Source organism: Phascolarctos cinereus, unplaced genomic scaffold (assembly GCF_003287225.1).
Source record: "Phascolarctos cinereus isolate Bilbo 61053 unplaced genomic scaffold, phaCin_HiC Scaffold_4;HRSCAF=312, whole genome shotgun sequence".
NCBI classification, from domain to species: Eukaryota; Metazoa; Chordata; class Mammalia; order Diprotodontia; family Phascolarctidae; genus Phascolarctos; species Phascolarctos cinereus.
Window position 1 is genome coordinate 674123669 of NW_027555847.1, and position 17576 is coordinate 674141244.

The 17576-nt window shown below is 50.2% G+C and overlaps 1 protein-coding gene across 1 annotated transcript; it reads right to left on the reverse strand.

Moving 5' to 3' along the window:
* Nucleotides 1-1163: 1163 nt before the first annotated feature.
* On the reverse strand, nucleotides 1164-17289 carry ADAMTSL5 (ADAMTS like 5). Its single transcript, XM_021009079.2, has 12 exons — nucleotides 17062-17289; nucleotides 10888-10957; nucleotides 9665-9765; nucleotides 9180-9240; nucleotides 7814-7922; nucleotides 7286-7413; nucleotides 6921-7044; nucleotides 6074-6160; nucleotides 5598-5761; nucleotides 4048-4258; nucleotides 3858-3929; nucleotides 1164-3233 (listed from the first exon to the last, which is right to left on the reverse strand). Exons 1-12 carry the CDS (start codon nucleotides 17118-17120, stop codon nucleotides 2917-2919), a joined length of 1503 nt encoding a protein of 500 aa, XP_020864738.1. The 5' UTR covers nucleotides 17121-17289; the 3' UTR covers nucleotides 1164-2916.
* Between the last annotated feature and the right edge of the window lie 287 nt (nucleotides 17290-17576).

Genomic DNA, 17576 nt, shown 5'->3' on the forward strand with positions numbered 1-17576 from the left:
AGCCTCAGGAAGGGAGGACTCTGGTTATCCAGTAGATAGCTCTTACCAGCCCTGCGGCAGGGGGTGGCTTGGGGCAAGGATGCCTGGTGAGGCAGCCCCTGGCCTGGCCTGGGGCCCCACCTCATCTGCTCCCCAGAGACCATCTATGGAAAGAGCATAACAATTTGTCCCATGCTAAGGGAGGGGAGCTTGGGTAATCCAAACACTAATAATCCCCTACATCAGAATTTTTCTTTAAGTGGTTAATACAGTGTGGGTGGATTCCCTCCACCCTTACTCTCCAAAATTATCTAATCCTCCCCCATACAGAGAAATCTTTGCCAGATTATCCTTTCCCCTGTCAACAAGGGTATCCACATGTCTCCGTATCTAGCAGGAGAATGGGCTCCTCCCCAGAGACAGCTGCATGAGCGGGAGAGTGTGGCATGGTGGAGAAGAGGGTGTGGGAGGAAAGGGACAGGCTGGAAACCTAGAGAGAAGTAGCGTATTGTGGAAAAATCAACACAGGCTAGAGACCAGGTTCAAAAGGAGAATCTACAAAGGGTAACCAGAAGTTACCCTTTGGGGTTCTCTGGGATTCAGAAGTCTGTTTCAGTGTAAGTGTGAGACTTCCTCCTAGAGGCAGCTAGGTGATGCAGTGGATAGCTGAAGCCAGAAAGACTTAAGTTCAAACCTGGCCTCAGACACTGAGGTTTGTGACCCTGGGAAAGTCACAAACTTCAGCCTCAGTTTCCTCAACTATAAAAAGGGGATAATAATAGCACCTACCTCCCAGGGTTGTTGTGAAGATCAAATGAGCACTTAGCATAGTGTCTGGCACATTGGGTCACTATATAAATGCTTCTTCCCTTCTTTTCCCCATTAAATGTAAGAACTTCCCTTTGTAGGGCTGTGTTGGCATCTGTTGGGGTTCGTTCATTCCACATTTGTGGCAGACTCTCCATGGACAAAGGGCTATCTCATCTATTTCACCATTTCACTTGGGATCTTTTTTTTTTTTTTGAGGCAATTGGAGTTAAGTGACTTGCCCAGAGTCATACAGCTAGTAAGTGTTATGTGTCCGATCCTCCTGACTTCAGGGCCAGTCAACTATCAACTGCCCCAGGGATACCTCTAATTGTTAGAGAAATGTTCCATAGGGAACTTCTTCCGACCAAAGCAGATATGCTGCCCATTTATGATTTTAATACATACATGCCAGGGAGGCTCAGAGGCTATCTGACATCAAAATGTCAAAGACAGAATCTGAACCCAGGTTGTCCGGTCCTCATCTACTCCAACTTCTGCCCACTGGGGCCAAGCAGAACAAGGCTAAGCCCTCTTCCAGATGATAGCCAAAATCAAATATTTGAAAGGGTGATATCAAGTCCTATTGGTTCCCCAACCCAAACACTGGTGTCGAGGGAGATTATTTCCATACATAGGGCAAGGTCCCCGCCATCATTGACATCATTCACAGCCCAGCCATTGAGACGTGCCAACAACAATGGTGTGCCATCACAAGGGTGGATCACCCCTCTGAGAAGCACCTCAGAGAAGTATGAGACAATGAGTCTGAGGGGGAGGGAGGAGAATCGAGGACGGTTTCCCAGAGAAGTTGGCAACCAAGTAGGGTTTTAAAGCATTGGCAGGATTTCAACAGGTCTTAAGACTTATGTGCTTCTTCTGTGACTTCACATGGATCATCATTTGCCTTCTTAATGGGTGGGGGAGGAGCTGGAGAGAAAATTGGGGACTCAGAAGGAATGTCTAAAAAATAATTTATGTGCCATACACCCCACCAACATTTGTGTTGCCAAGGCACGTGTCCCCCCTATATCCTACATTAATTATTAAATCTAATTGAGTCTGTCAACATCCTCCCTCTATCCCTGTACTCCCTTTCAAACTATCCTGGTTCAATCTCAATCTCATCTCAAACTGTCCAAGCAGTCTTCCTTGACTCCAGTCTTGTGATGTCTCTGCTCAAAAGGGCCCCTCATTCATGGTCTTCCACAACCTGGCTCCGACCTACTTTTTCCAGTTGTCAGATTGTCCCAGCCAATCTGGATGGCTCCCCATTCTTATGTCCTGTTCTCATCTTGCCCTCTTCCAGCTCTGCCTCAGTTCACCCTGTCTCCCATTCCTAGAGAGGCTTCTTTTCCTCCTCTCAGTTTCTGTTAAAATATTAAAGGCTCAGCCCAGGTAACATTTCTTCCCAGAATCCTTCCCTAATTCCCCAGGTCAAGATGACCTCTCCCTCAAATTTCTCCTGGCACTTTGCCTGGTTTACTCTCTTTTCCCATGATCTCATTCTCCCTCATCAAAATGGTGTAAATGTCTTTACCCCTATTAGATTGTAGGCTCCTAAGGAGCAGGGTCTGTGTATCCATCCCTGGCCCCAGCAGAGGGCCTTGGACATAGTAGGTGCTTACAAAGTGTTTCTTGAAGGAATGATTGAAAATTGAGTGTTGATTACATTTGGATGCCTTGTGCCTTTGACTTGATCTGCATCATATGCTGTATCCAAATTGTGTCACTGTATTGTACTATATGTATAGGTGCCCATGGGAGAGAGATCCACTCCTTTGAGTGAGTGAGTGAGTGAGTGTGTGTGTATCCATCCCTGTGGTACCCTGCAGGCTGGAAGCCTGGAGAAAATTCACGGTCCAGAGGGAAGCCACAAAGCAGAGGGAGTCCTGGTCCTCATAGTTCCTGCCTTCTCCTGAAGGTGGGGTAACTACGGCACCAGTGTAGACTGGGCTCCCCTATGCCCATGACCCAGAAGAATCCCCTTGGAACGCTGCCATCCTGGACAGCGTTATTGTAGAATGGATCTGCCCTTTCCAGGGACTCTTGATAGGCCCAGCCTGGTCCTCTCTTGGGGGCAGTCCACTGGGCTAGGCATGGCCCTCTCCAGAGGTTAGGCAGATAGCCTCAGCCTGCTGGTGGGGCCTGGGGACACTGTTTGGCCACCTTCTGGATACGGGCATCTTCTCTGGGAGTCCAGGGCCGGGCATAGCCAGCATGGGGCAGCAGCAGCCGGTCCAGTGTGCCCTCATAGTTGATGTGTCGCTGGGCAGCCACCAGGTACTCTGCTCGAGGGACCAGCAGGGGGCAGGGGCAGGCCCCGGGGGCCCAGAGGAACTCCCTTCGCTCTAGTGGGGTCCAGTTCTTGTAGGAATGTTGCACCTGAATGTCATACCGGGTCTCCTCACCCACACGGAGCTGTGCCAGGACCCGGGCCCGGAACACTGCAGGTATCAGCAATTGCAGACTCAGGAAATTGGAAAGTGGTTTACCCAGCCCCCTTATTAGTAGAGAGCCTCGGAGAGGGCTCAGGATAACCCAGCAAGTCAGCAGCAGAGACAAGGATAGAAAGAACCCAGGGCAGGGCTCCTTCCTCTCACTTAGAATCTTTTCAGGACCTGATACATGTCCTGGCCCAAGCTCTTCATTGTACAAGAAGGGGAAACTGACACCTAGAGGGGTGTGCGTGATTTGTCCAGGCTCACACAGTGAACCAGTTGCGTAACTAGAATTAGAACTCAGTTCAGACTCCTAGTCCAAGGTTGGCCTGTGGGCAGCAAAGGGATGGAAGAGGAGACAGTTTGGTGCAAGGAGAGCACTAAATTTTGAATCAGAGCATTTGGGTTCAGACCTCAGCTCTGTTTATTCCTTGTGTGACCTCGGACAAGTTAACTTAACCTTGTTTTCTTCCTCTGGATAATAAAGGGGGTATAACTAACTGATGTCTAAACTTCTATGGAGTCTATAAATCCAGGAGGCTCAAACCTGAAGGTGAGAGGAGCTGGCAGTTGCGGTGGGAATAGGAAGTCTGGGGCCAAGAGAGCTCACGGAGGGAGGGGAGATCTTACCAAAGTCGCTCCTGCAGTAATGAAGCAGACGCTGGCTCCGTCCCTTGGCACCTGGACATGGCTTGCAGCTCTCTATAGATGGCAATGAAGTAGTTGGGGTGGGAATGGATCTTGGTCTCATCTTGTAGGGAAGGGTATTCAAGAAAGAGGGCCTTCCCTGTTCTCTCACTTAGGGAAAAGAGAGACCCACCTGTTTCAATGGGCTGCTCCCGAGGTGGAGAGAATTCTGGAGAGAAGGGGGCTGGCCGAGTCCAGGCTGGGGTAGCCTCCTGGGACCCCACCTCCACCTCCCGAATCTGTGGCTGCCTTAGAGGATTCCTGTGGCTCTGCAGGGCATAATAGGCATCCCTTGGCAGCCAGAGCTCAAACTCAATGCCTGGGTTGGGCTCTTGGAAGAGAACCTAGGGGAGCAGAGAGGCTCAGATTCCCATTTATACCCTGTCCCAAGCACCAGCCTCTCCACTCTTGGGGCAGTTTCCCAGCTGTTTCCTCCCCAGATCATCACCATTCCCCACTTTCAACCAAATCATCCTTCCTAATACCTATAAGGCAGACACTCATTCTGTAATCAAAAGCAGTAGAGTCAACCCACCAAGCAGTATGTTAAGACCACAGTACAAAGAAAGAGAAAACAAGCCCAGCCCCCAAGGATCCCGAGTCCTAGTAGTTTCAAGGTCAGTACCATGGACAGAGCCTGGCCTGACTCCTGGGTTCAAGTTCTGACTCCTCCATTCATTCACTGTGTGATCTTGGGTTTCCCCATCTGTCTAATGAAGGGGTGGGGCCAGATGGTTTGTAAATTCCCTTCTAATCCTGAGAAGCAGATACAAGGCCTGGGCTTGAATCCAGACTCCAACACTTGCTGGCTGCCCAAACCTAGAGAATTCTCTGAGCTTCTGTTCCCTCCTCAGTCAACTGGATATAAGATCCCCCTGCCCTTCCTTTCAGAATGGCTCTGGCTGTAAGACTCAAAAAATAGCAAATTTCAGTAGAACTTTAAGATTTGAAAAGGAAAGTGGAAGTATCATCCCCATTTTATAGATGAGGAAATTGAAGCACAGAGGATTTAACCCATGGTCCAGGGCTCTCCATGCTCTAGGCTCCCAAACAGTCTCATGGAACATCTCACTAAATGGTCACATTCTCTTTTGACCATTATGCCCCCACCAAGATCTTGCTGTCTTTGAATATATTTGATATATAGCTCGTACCATTAGACTGTATGTTCCTTGAGAAAAGCGACTGTCTTCTGTCTTTCTTTGAACCTCAACTGAAAACAGTGACTAACATAAATATTAGTTGACTGCCTGCCTGCCTAGGTTTCTGGCAAATGTAGGTAACAAAACCCCTTGTTCCCACACAAGCACTCAAGGTAACAAATGGTTTCAGGTCCAGCATAACATTTATTTATCTCATAGAAAATGCAACAATCCTGGGAGGGGAGGACTGGAAATATCCCCATTTTACAGATGAGGGAACTGAAACACAGAGGGCTTAAGTCATTTTCCAAAGACCACACAGCTAGTAAGTGGAGGAGGCAGGGATTAAACACAGGTCTTCTGATTCCAAACCTAAGATTGTTTCTGTAATTACCCACTGCCTCCTACGATATTTCAGCTGACCCATAATAGTATCTTTCATTAGATCCTGTGGTAACATTCCTCCCACACCTGAGGCTACAGTAGCCCACAAATAACTTCCCAGGATTGGTCCCTGCCCTCACCCTGGATTTGCAATCACCTGCAAGTGGAGGTCTTCACCTGTGGGCCCAGCTGCCCACAGACTCTCATCTCTGTCATTGGTGCGGCTATAGTGGACCTGGGTCCCGGCCACCTGGAAGGTCCCTGGCCAGTCAATGGCCCAGTCTCCATTGAAGACATAGCGCCCATCACTGCCCATCAGTGCTGGGTGGTAGGGGAGGGAAAAGAGTTCAAGGAGTTTGCTAGAAGCCAAGTCAGAACTTTGTATAGGGCTCAGGTCCCCCTGCCTCAGTTTCCCACGTCCAGTAGGATGCTAGGAGATCCTTCAAGCCAGAGGGAGGGAGTGGGGTCAGTTTAGCCAGAGACTCTGGGCTGGGTCTGCTTCTCTGGGAGTCCCTATCCATTAGCCCCACCCTAGCCAACGAGGTAACACCCCCAGATTTTTTCTTTACCCTCCATCCCAGCAGGGCCAGGAAGCCCCAGGCTCCAGGGAATGGGAGGACTCCTGGCTCTCACCCAGATAATTGCGGCTCCGGTCAGTGACTCTGATATGCCGGGCACCAATGGGAATAAGGGTCACATTCCAGTAGCCATATGATTGACCTGGTAGGAAATGGGATGGGAGGCAGGGGAGAAGATAAATGAGCTTCAAAGCTTTGACCTTGCTGCCCACCCCCAAGAGTCATGAGCACACTTGCACTCAGGGTCCCAGCCATGTGGTCTACACATGTGTGAGTGGCTATGCAAGCCTGTGTGTACTTTGGGGAGCATGCATGTGGGTAAAGTGCAGTGGAAACAGCTTTGTTCTGGGCATCAAGTCATGACCCACTAATCTACTATCTGAGCTTATTCTTCTCCAGCTGGGCTTTCTATCAAATGGAGGAGTTGGATTTGATGGTACCTCTCAGCTCTGACATCCCATTTCTAAAGCCTCTTCCAGCTCCGACATGTCCCCTCCACACCTACTCTGACATTCTATGTTCCAAGGTCCCTCCTGACTTGAGTCCTTAGCTCTGAAATGTTCTGTTCTATGTCTGAAGGTCTCCCCTAGTACACTCTATGTTCTAATGCCACCTCTGTGGGCCTCAGTGTCCTCATCTATCAAATAAAGGGGCTAAGCTAGATAAAGTCCCTTCTGATCCTACATCTCTGATCCTTCTGGCTCAGAAACACTATGCCTAAAGGTCTTTTCCCATAGCTCCTAGCTATGTTCCAGAAGCTAGAAGGGACAGGCAGGACAGGCAAGGAAGACATCTGGGAACTCTGGATCATGTAAAGCCTAGGGCAGGAAGGACCAGGTAAGGGAAAGAAGCAGAGGTCGGGGAGCCCAGAAAGGAAAGATTCAGCCCTCAGGGGCAGTTACCGGAGGGTGGAGTGGCCTCGCTGAAGACATGCTGGATGAAGAGACAAGAGCTGTTTCTGCCACCACATTGCCCACAGTTGTCCTCATGGTTCCCGGAGCCCAGGACCCCATCACAGCCTGCAGTCTGGGAGACATAGGTAGTGAGGGAAACCTGGCTCAGGAATGCCACTGGCCTTTGTACCTCCACAGGGCTAGGGACTTCAGAGTTACCCTCCCTTGTGCCCATCCCAGGAAACAGCCTTGGGCTGTCCACAGCTTTCCAGCCCCCCTCTACTTCCCCTGGCAGGGCACGGTACTGAAGGCCGAAAGGGCTCCCTGGGTATTTGTGGAAGAGGCCAGGTTGAGCTGGGGAAGGAGGCTCTCACAAGGCATCGGCCATTGATACAAAGCCCATCAGAGTCCGGGCTGCAAGGCGTCCCATCCAGCACTCGTCCAAAGGTATAGTAGAAAGTGTGGCCCTCCGCCAAGCAGTTCAGGTCACACAGGTTGGGAGCTGGCAGAGAAGAGGATGGAAGTTGGGGAGAAGGCCCCTAACTGCATCCTCCCAAATGCCCTTCCCAGAAAGTTCTCCCTAATTAGTCTTCTCCATCATTCCACATCTCCTTATCAATAAGGCTTAGGTCCCAGGCTTAAATCAGGTATGAATCAGTTTCACAAGTTCCCTTTTCTAAATCTTATGAGGGGACATATCCCCAGGTCCTCTCAAATTGAAGTCTCTCTGAGGGCAGCAGCTCCCCAAGGGCAGGACCCGGTTTCTCCTGTCTCCAGTTCAAGGTTCTGGCTAATTATTCAGGTACCCACTCCCAGACCTAGGTAGCCCTAAGCTGCCTGAGCAGTGAGGCTCAGGAGCGAGGAGGTACCAGAGTATCCCAGCCTTGGGCACAGCCACTCACCTCCATAGAAGGGGACCCACTGGTAGATGGACTGGTCACCCAGAACAGGCCTGCTGTTGTAGAGGGCACACTGCAGCTCCCTGAAGGGCATGGCACCAGAGGGGCATTCCTGCCAAGCAAAGCAGGAAGGGAAGGCTCTATCACAGGGAAGAAAGGGCAGTGCCCTTGGCCTGGAAGATCAGAGGCTGTTGGGGAGAAGGGGGAAGGGTTGGCCCTGTGGGATTAGTGGAAGAGGGTGTTTCGGAGAGGAACTGGGGAAAGGGAAGTTGAGGGGATCAGGGCAGGAATATTACCAATAGCACCTGAGGAACTCAAGGGATTGTGCACCAAGGGAAGGAGGAAAAAGTGGGATTGTAGGCAACACTGAAAGAATCTTGACAAAATCGTATTCTTTAAAGAACTGGAGATTGCCGGGATGCTCATCGGTTGGGGAATAGATGAGCAAGTTATGGTATGTGAATGTGATAAAGTACTATTGTGCTGTAAGAAAGACGGAAGGGTAGGTTTTGCATGACTTCACATGTATAATTGATATATTGCTTGCCTTCTCGATAGGTGGGGGAGAGGCTGGAGAGAAGGCAAGAATCAGGAACTTAGAATTTTAACAAATGAATGTCAAAAGCCTCTGTCAGACTGCTTGCCCTCTTGGGGAAGGGGGAGGGGAGGGAAAGGAGGGAGGAAAAAAATGTAGAACTCACTATCTTATAAAAGTGAGTGTTGAAAACCATCTTTACATGTAATCGGAAAAAAATAAAATACTATCAGGTGGGGAGAGGAAATGAATGTTAAACAAAGTATAATTATTTTTTTTAAATAGGGAAAAAATGATGAAGGGGATGGTTTGAGAAAATGGTGTGTTGCGACAGAGTATTTAGAGGATGTGAGATGTTTGGAAAACACACTTGGAGCTATAATTGGGTAGGAGGAACATTAGGATAGAATCTTGCCCACAGAGAGGAGATGGAGTGCCTGGTGTCCCTTGAGCCTGGGTGTGGGGGTGCACAGAGGGCAAAGGGAGGGAATCAGATTCAGAATCACAGACTAGGAGAATCTTAAAAAAAAAAAAGCAGAATGTCAGAGCTGGGAGGGATTATCAAATAACCCCTCATTTTACAGTAGAATCAAGGACAGAAAATGAGACGTCTGGCCTGCCCAAAGTCACAAAGCAGACCAGAAGCAGAGCTGGGACCCAACCCTGGGTTTTCTGACCCCAGTGCCCTTTTCACTGTGTAGCTGACTTCTTCTCTTGGGGAACCGAAGCTGGGAAGGTGGGGTATGATTAGCGGGAGGAGGGCATAATATCATCTTGTAATTGGGAGTATCTGGAGGCTTTGGGAGAGAGGGGACACTGGTCTTTGGGACTCACAGGGAGCCTGCATAGACGGTACTGGTGAGAATCTCCCCCGCAGGCATGTTCTCGGGAAATCCTGCAGGCAGAGTGGGGGGGAGGTCAAAGGCTGTCACGAAAGAAGCAGCAGTGCCTGGCTTATAACACCCTCCCCCCACTTCCTGCATACACCGCTCCCAGCCTAGCCCCACATTCCGACAGGATTAAAGGGCTGTGCGCCTGGGATGGGGCGTGGGGGTGCTCAGTGCCCAGGCCTGCCCTGACCCCCCCCTTCCCATCGATCCACACCTTCTCATCCTAAGCCCTGGGGGAGGGTAGAGTGGGAGGGGAAGGCAAATGCCTCAGTTCCCCCCACCTCACTGGAGGAGATGCAGAGCTACTTGGGGAGGCCTGACTCTCCATGCTCCCCCAAATCCCCTAAGCTCCCATCCTCTCCCAGGCCTCCCACGGGAAGTACTCCTCCTCGGCTCTCCCTTCCCCATCAATCATCCAGAGGGTCTCACCGCACACATCTCCGGCTGCGCACTGAAGCCCCCTGCCCACAAGTGCTGGAGCAGCCACTCCAAGCCCCCCAGGACGTCCACTCACTGGACTCAGGCCTTCCCTACTTGGAGGAAGATGGCTGTTAGATGGGCCCAGGAGTCCCAGCTCCAAGGGGGTTTCTTCTGGGCCCCTTTATGGGATGGAGCCTGGAAAGGAGGTATGAAGGCCCCTTGGGGCCCTGTCCCCCTAGGGGGGGCCCCTCCCTCTGTCAACATGGCCCAGCCCCAGCTGCTTCCTCTGCCCTATGGGAGGCAGGCAGAGCTCCCAGAAAGCAGCTCCAGGGTGCTGGGTGCCATTTAGTCCGGGCCTGTTCAACCAGCTTCAGTCCCAGCCCCCATGGGGATGTGAGGGGGGACAAAGAGGGGAAATGAGCAAGGGTAGGGCTCCAGAGGCTGGTGGGATGTGAGGAGGTGGGGTCCAGAGGAGTGGATATCAGCAGGTGAGGTGGGGGGCACGTCAGGGCCTGGTAAAATTGTGGCTGTGGCTGTGAATGGGGAGGGGCTGCAAAAAGGAGGGCTGACCCTCCCCCCCCCAAACCTAAAAATGCTGATTCTAGCAAGGGCCCCTGACCACCCCCAACTTGCTTCCCCTGGGCCAAATTCCATGGAGGGTAGAGGCTAGAGATGCGGGGGTTGAGTTTCTAAGGCCTGGAAAGAGCCCATAAACACAAGAGTAAGGCCAGCTTGTAACCTCTGGCTGGAATCCCCCTCCATTAACAAGGCACACACACACACACACACAGAGTGAGCTCCTCCCTCAAATGCAGCTGACCTTCTGCACAAACCCTCCCATCCTCAGCTTTGAGGCCTGGACCACACTTGGGTCTGTGGATTGGGGGGGGTGGGGGATCCCTCAGTAACACACGCACATCCTGCTCCCTGTGCTATGAGGCTGCTATTCTCCCCACCCTCAAAGGTCATGAGGGAGGAGCTCCATCCATCCCAGTGAGCAACAGAGGATTGTAGGAAAAGGCCCATGTAGCTTCAGTCAGGGAAAGTGCCTCGAGCCCTGAAGGAGTCCCAGGCTAGGACTTCCTCTGCTGTCCCTTTCCCCCAGGGGGTTGGGGGCTGGGCAGCAGTTCCCAGAAGGGGTAAGGAGGCCAGAAGAAGGCGGCTATAATCAGGAAGGTGGCTGGGGCTTCTGGGACAACTAGGATGTCAGACTCAGGTGTTGTTTCCTTTACCTGAGTCCTCCCCTCCAGACCACAGCATAGGTATATCCAGATCAGAAGCAGGACTTGTCGAGGTCTGGGCCTAAGAGCAGCAAAGGGTAAAGTTTAGGGGCCCCAGGGGGCCAGGAGAAGGGTCCTCTATCTGTCTTACCTTCCCAACTTAATAACAATAGCTAGCATTTATATATTGGCTTTAAGGTTGACAAAGCACTTTACACATATTATCTCATCTGACCCTCACAATAGCCTTGGCAGGTAGGTGCCCAATTTAAATAAAAATAATTTTAATTTAATTTCCCAATTTAACTAATGAGGAAACTGAGGCTGAGAGACTTAACTGAGGTTAAGTTACTTGCCCTGGGTCACACAGTTAGAAAGTCTCTGGGGAAGGATTTCAACTTAAGTCTTCCTGAGTCCAGCATTCTCTCCTCCACCCTTCCAGCCTTTCCCCATCTCCTAATCTGCTTTGTTGTTGTTGTTTCATTTTTCTGCTCTTTGTGACCCCATTTGGGGTTGGTTTGCCATTTCCTTCTCCAGCTCATTTTACAGATGAGGAAACAGGCCATCAGGGTTAAATGACTTGCCCAGGGTCACACAACTATTAAGTGTCTGAGGCCAGATTAGAACTCAAGAAGAGTCTTCTTGACTCCAGGCCTGGTGCTCTATCCACTACACCACCTAGCTGGCCCCTAATCTGCTACTCACTCTTGATATGGCCTTGGAAAAAGCACTTCCCCACCTCCTGTTTCCAGGGGGTTCCCCATCACGAGAGGTCTGCCATGAGAGTCTGGATGACCAGTTGCTGGGGGGGAGAGTCCTGTTCAGCTATATGCTGGACTAACTGCTCTCTGTGGCCCCTTTCAGCTCTGACCTTTCGGGATTCTGCAACTAAATGACCTCACAGGCCTCTTCCAGCTAGCTCTGAGTGCCTTGTAACTACTTCCGGGATCTGTCTTTCCTTGGCTAGGTATATGCCCTCCACCAGCCTGAGCCAAAACCCCTCTTTAGGATAGCAGATGATTTTTGAGAACTGCCATGCCAGGAAAATTCATCAGATGGCCATGACAGTGATGAACTGCTCTGAGCTTAGCTGGGCTGGTCCTCTGTGTCAAAGACTCTGTCCCTGGCCTGCACTCTACACATTTCTTGGAGGTACTTGACAAACATTGAATTTTTCCTTTTGTGATCTAAGATCCCTCCCAGTAGACACTCTATTCAGGGGAGAGGATCCTGGGGCTTTGATGCCACATGTGGCCTTCTAGATCCTTGGGTGAGGCCTTTTGACTGAGTCCAAGTTTTAATTTTTAAAAAATTTAAAAAATTTTTTTAAATTAATAATTTATTTTTAGTTTTCAACATTCACTCCCATAAGCTTTGGAGTTTTAAATTTTCTCCTCCCTCCCTGTCTCCCTCCCAAGACAGGCATGCAATTTGATTTAGGCTCTACATATACATTCCTAGTAAATATATTTTCACATTAGTCATGTTGTAAAGAAGAATTAGAACCAATAGGAACCACAAGAAAGAAGAAACAAAAAAAAAGAAGAAGAAAAGAGCAAATAGCATGCTTTGATCTGCATTCAGACTCCATAATTCTTTCTCTGGATGTCTGGATTATCCATCATGAGAGTTTTGGAGATATCTTAGATTCTTGCATTGCTGAGAATTGAGTCCCAGTTTGACAGAACAAATCCTTTTATTAAGGGGATTTGTTCTATGAAGTTTGGATTCAGTCAAAGGGCCGCACTTGAGGACCTAGAGGGCCACATGTGGCCTGGAGGCCACAGGTTCCCAGCCCTGCCACATCCTACGCTCTAAGGTTCCCTTCAACCATTCAACTATCAAGCATTTACTACGGGCCTACTACGTGCCAGGCATTGGGCACACAAAGATGAAAATGACGCAGTCCTTATCCTCAAGAAGCTTGCATTCTATTGGAGGAGACAACACATATATCATACATATATATGTATACACAAAATAAACATGAGGTAATTTGAGGTTGAAAGCATCAGCAGCTGGGGGATGGGGTCGGGAAGGGCTTCATGGTGGTAATCATGCATGAGCTGAAATTCTGAAGGAAATAAGGGATTCCAAGAGGCAGAGGTGAGGAAGGATGGCATTCCAGGGATGGGGAGCAGCCAGCGCAAAAGCATAGAGGTGGGAAATGGGCTGTGATATGAGAAAAATAGCAAAGAAGGCTGCTCAGGATGCCTAGCTAAAGCAGAATTATAGAACAAGGCTGGAATAGTAGGTTGGAGCCAGGTGAGAGGACACTTTAAAAACTGAACAGAGGAATTCAAAAGATAACGGGGGCGCCAATTGCATTTATTGAGAAGGGGGAGTGACATGGTCAGACCTGTGGTTGAAGCGGGAAGAGACAAGGCTGGGAGATCAATCAGGAGTTTACAGGGCATGGTGTTTTGAGGATCACCTTCCACCCAGAGTCAGGATCATGGCTTTAGGGATGAAGGAAGTCATCTAATCCAACTTGAATTTTTCAAAATTAAATGGTGGGGCAACTTGGTAGGCTAGTGGCTGGAACACCAGCCCTGGAGTCAGAAGGACCTGAATTCAAATCCAGCCTTAGACATTTACTAGCTGTGTGACCCTGGGCAAGTCACTTGACCCCCTTGCCTCCCCCAAAAAAATTACACGGCAGGGCCAGAACCAAAGTCCATTGACTCCAAATCCAGCACTTTCCCCACTACATAACACTGATTTGTGGGTTCAAGTCTTGCCTCTCAGTGCCCTGGGCAACCCTCTAAATTTGTTTTTCAGTCACGTCAGACTCTTTGTGACCCCATTTGGAGTTCTCTTGACAAAGATACTGGAGTGGTTTATCATTTCCTTCTCCAGCTCATTTTACAGATGAGGAAACTGAGGCAAAGAGCATTAAATGACTTGCCCAGGGTCACACAGCTATTAAGTGTCTGAGGCCAGATTTGAATTTAGGTCTTCCTGACTCCAGGCCACTGTACCACCTAGATGCCTCTGATCAGGAGACCTAGCTCTAAACCCTGGCTCCAGTATTTACTACCTGAAGACCATGAGTGAGGCACTCTATCTTTCCTGGACTCAGTTTCCTCATCTGTAAAATGAAGGGGGGATAGTTGGGGTGGCCTTGATGGTCTCTAAAGCCCCAGCTACAAATCCTACAAACTGAGGCTGAAGGGGAAAGATCATTATGGACCTGGGGATTGGTTAATTTCCACAAATACTTATTAAGTACCTACAATGGGACAGGCTCTGAGCAAGAATTAACAAACAAGACCCTCCATCTCCGGGCTGTCCCCCATGCCTGCAATGCCCTCCCTCCTCCTTTCTGACCACTGACCGCCCTGGCTTCCTTTAAGTCCCAGCTGAAAGTCTCACCTTCTACTGGAAGCCTTTTCCAGTCCCTTCCCTCTTCCAGTCATTTCCTATTTATCCCATATAGAGCTTACTTTGTATACATTTGTTTCCATGTGTTCTCCCTCATTAGACTGTAAGCTCCTTGAGGGCAGGGGCTATCTTTTGCCTCTTTTTGTATCTCCAGTGCTTAGCATAGTACCTGGCACATAGCAGATGCTTAGTAAATATTGACTGATTGATTGATTGATTGACTGATACAAAAACAAAAGTGAAAGCTCCTACCCCTGAGCTGCTAGGGTTGAAGTCAGAAACACCTGGGTTTGAATTCTACCTCATACAGGGTAAATCACTTATTCTCTCTGAGCCTGTTTCCTTATCTGTGAAATAGGTACGATAATAGCACCTACTTCACAGGGCTCCTGTAACGGCTGTTGTAAGGATCAAATGAGATAATGTGTGTAAAACACTTTGAAAACCTTGAAGTAATATATGAATACAAGCTATTATTATCCTCATCCTTATCATCATTCAGCTAAGGGATACCTAATGTAGGCAGATCAGTAAATGCAGGATCTTGAGAAAGAAGAGAGGCTGGGATTCAGGGCAGGATACCATGGATGGGGGCCTTCCAGGAGCCCCAAATTAACCCCCACACACACACAAGATGGATTTGTAGTTCAGTTATTCTCTGCCCTGAGTATCAAGTACACATGAGCACTGCTGTAAAAATCTGTGACTTCTAACTATATGAACTCAGGAAGGTGTCCTACCCTGTCTGAGTTTCTGTTTTCTCATCTGGGGGAAGGGGGCAGCACCTTGTCCTCATCAGCAACACCCTCATCCTGACTGTGACCCCCCACCCCTCCTGGCTCCCATATACCAATGTCCCTAACCCCTTATCTCTGAGCACAGGCCTGGCCATTTGATGTTGACAGGAAAATAAGCAGCTGCCTGCATCTCTCAGTGGGGAGAGTGTTTGGATGGTAGGGAAACTAGGTGGAGAAAAGCAGGATTGGGGTGGACGTCCCAGATGGGGAGGTCAGTGATCAAGGCTTGCCCAAGCTTGGCAGCACCCACTGGGCACTGGGCTTCTTTATGTAACTTGGGACTGGTCTGGCAGCTACATCCAGGCTCCCCTAGGAATTGTATCGGGGCTTACAATTGTCCTCCCCAGTAAGTACCAACAATCCCTTAGTCTCTGGTGGCAAACAGCACCCCTACATGACTAGGAAAAAACCCAGCTGTCAACAGCACCAAAGGATCACAGAAACATGGAATATCAGAACTGAAAAGGACCTGTCATGTGACAGACGGGAAAGCTGAATCCCAGAGATGGAAAGTGACTTGTCCAAAGGCACGCAGTGAGCAAGGAACACTAGGGCCTGCCCTCTCCACTGAGAAATCCACAAACAACAGGGCAGACCACACTGGAGGTGTGGCGAATCCCTTCTCTCTTCATTTTCTATTGACTCAGTCTCTACTCTCAGGGACTGGAATTGTTGATTGTGGGAAGGATCTCAAAGAAACGAGGCAGTGTTCTGCAATGGAAAAAACTCTGGTCTTGTCCTCAGGAGACCTGGCTTCCCTGTGGACTAAGTCACTTCCACTCTCTGGCCCTCAGTTGCTCCTTCTATGATAGAAAGGGCCTGAGTTAGACAACCTCTTAATAAGGTCATTCCTTGAATTCTCTGAAGCTACAAGAAGGTAGTTTGACTTCAAGAGCATCCTTTTGGAAAATAACCCATCGAGCCTTGGGCGGGGCCAAAGTAGGGGTGGGGGTAGCGGAGGCCAAGGGAGGAATGAGCTAGGGCTGGTGTATGACTCTTTGAACACCCACAGAGAATTCCCAGGGGAAAGGAGGCAAGACTCTGGGAGCTGGAGTGGGGGAAGGAGCAGAGAGATTACCCATCTACTCCTGGCTGAGTGCCTGACTTTCCGTGAGAAGAGACATTGGCCTGGGAAATCCTGGGTTCTCCTTGCTTATCATGCCTCTGGGCCCAAGTTCCTATCTCTCAGAACATCTTGGTTCTAGATGAACAAGTGAAGAGAACCCACCATCCCGGTTCCCCTAAAAGGAAGGGCTTTTGAGAACCTTGTAGGAAAATACTGTTGATATCCTCAGAGGGACAAGGAATATAGCCTGGAATGGGGGGTGGGGGTCTGCAATCTAGAAAGAGGGGATAGGCTGACCCCTGGGGCAGGTTTTGATAGTTTAGGAAGGAAGGGCTTAGAGGGGAGGAGAGAAAAGGTGGGTGACAGGAAATGAGGGGGATGGAGGTGGGGGCTTAGGTTTGGTTCCTGGGCTAGTTGAAGGAATTGGTCAGAGGGAACTGCCACCCTAACTATGCCTAATCTCCTCCTCGTCCTGCTTCCCAGCAAAATTTTAGGGGGATGGTTATAGAGGAGTTAATTGTTAAAAGAACCTGGGTCTAATCCCAGATCTGCCACTAGGCATATGTGTGACTTTGACTAAGTCCCCTTTTCCTCTCTCTGGGCCTCAATTTTCCCATCTTTTGAGACGAGGAGGTTGGGCTAAATGACCCTTTCAGCTCTGACATTCTATGTTCTAAAGTCCTTTCCAGCTCAGCCATTCCATGACCTAACTTCTGAAGTCCTTCCCCGCCCCCCTCAGCTGTAAAGTTCCCTGAGACCCATTTCTTCATTGAGAGGATGGGGACACAGCCTGTTCCCCTATACTTCTTTCGAAGGAGTTTGGGGGAGTGGGGAGGTCCAGGGTTCAGCACACTGTTGGGAGGGTAAGGGAAGGGGGAATGGTCCCCAACCCCATCATTCCCTCGGTGGGGGGAACCCTTGAAGGGTCCAGGGACTTACCAGAGCTTCCCGGCTGGGTATTCAACCCGAGCCTCTTGGGTCCCCACAGGAGGTGGCATCTGGGGGGGAGGGCGCGGTCGCGCGTGGGGCTGGACGGGCCACCTCTCCCTAACCTGAGCCGTGTCTGAGAAGCAATCCCGGCCGGGACTGGCGAGCTGTGGGGTGCTGCCCGAGCAGCGGCCCCTTCCACCCAGGGCCGGCAGGAGGAGGGAGGCGGGGGCGCCTTCGGGGCCCCGCGTCCTCGAAGGCCCCCACCCCTTCCACCCCACCCAGGTCCCATTAACCCCTCCAAGCTCATCCTGAGACTGTGGGGCTCTTGGCTCTGTTAAGCGGAGCTGCCAGGCACCTCAGGGGTTAAACATGTGGGAGTTGAGGAAGTGGGGAGGGAAAGGACCGCGTTCCCTTGGGCTCTGCGGCAGGGGATTGCTCTGGCAGGTGCGGAGCTGTGGGCACTGGGGTCTCCCCAGCGGGGGAGCAGCTTCAGCCTGGGGACCACCCCCTCCCCCAGCCGCTCG

Bases quoted from the DNA above. Each gene is read 5' to 3' on its own strand.
- ADAMTSL5 (XM_021009079.2), bottom strand. From the start codon at position 17,120: ATGCCACCTCCTGTGGGGACCCAAGAGGCTCGGGTTGAATACCCAGCC. The intron at 7,923-9,179 runs GTGAGTCCCAAA...TTTGCTTGGCAG, and splicing joins ACCGTCTATGCAGGCTCCCT to GAATGCCCCTCTGGTGCCAT. The intron at 3,930-4,047 runs GTGGGTCTCTCT...TGCCATCTATAG, and splicing joins GGAGCAGCCCATTGAAACAG to AGAGCTGCAAGCCATGTCCA.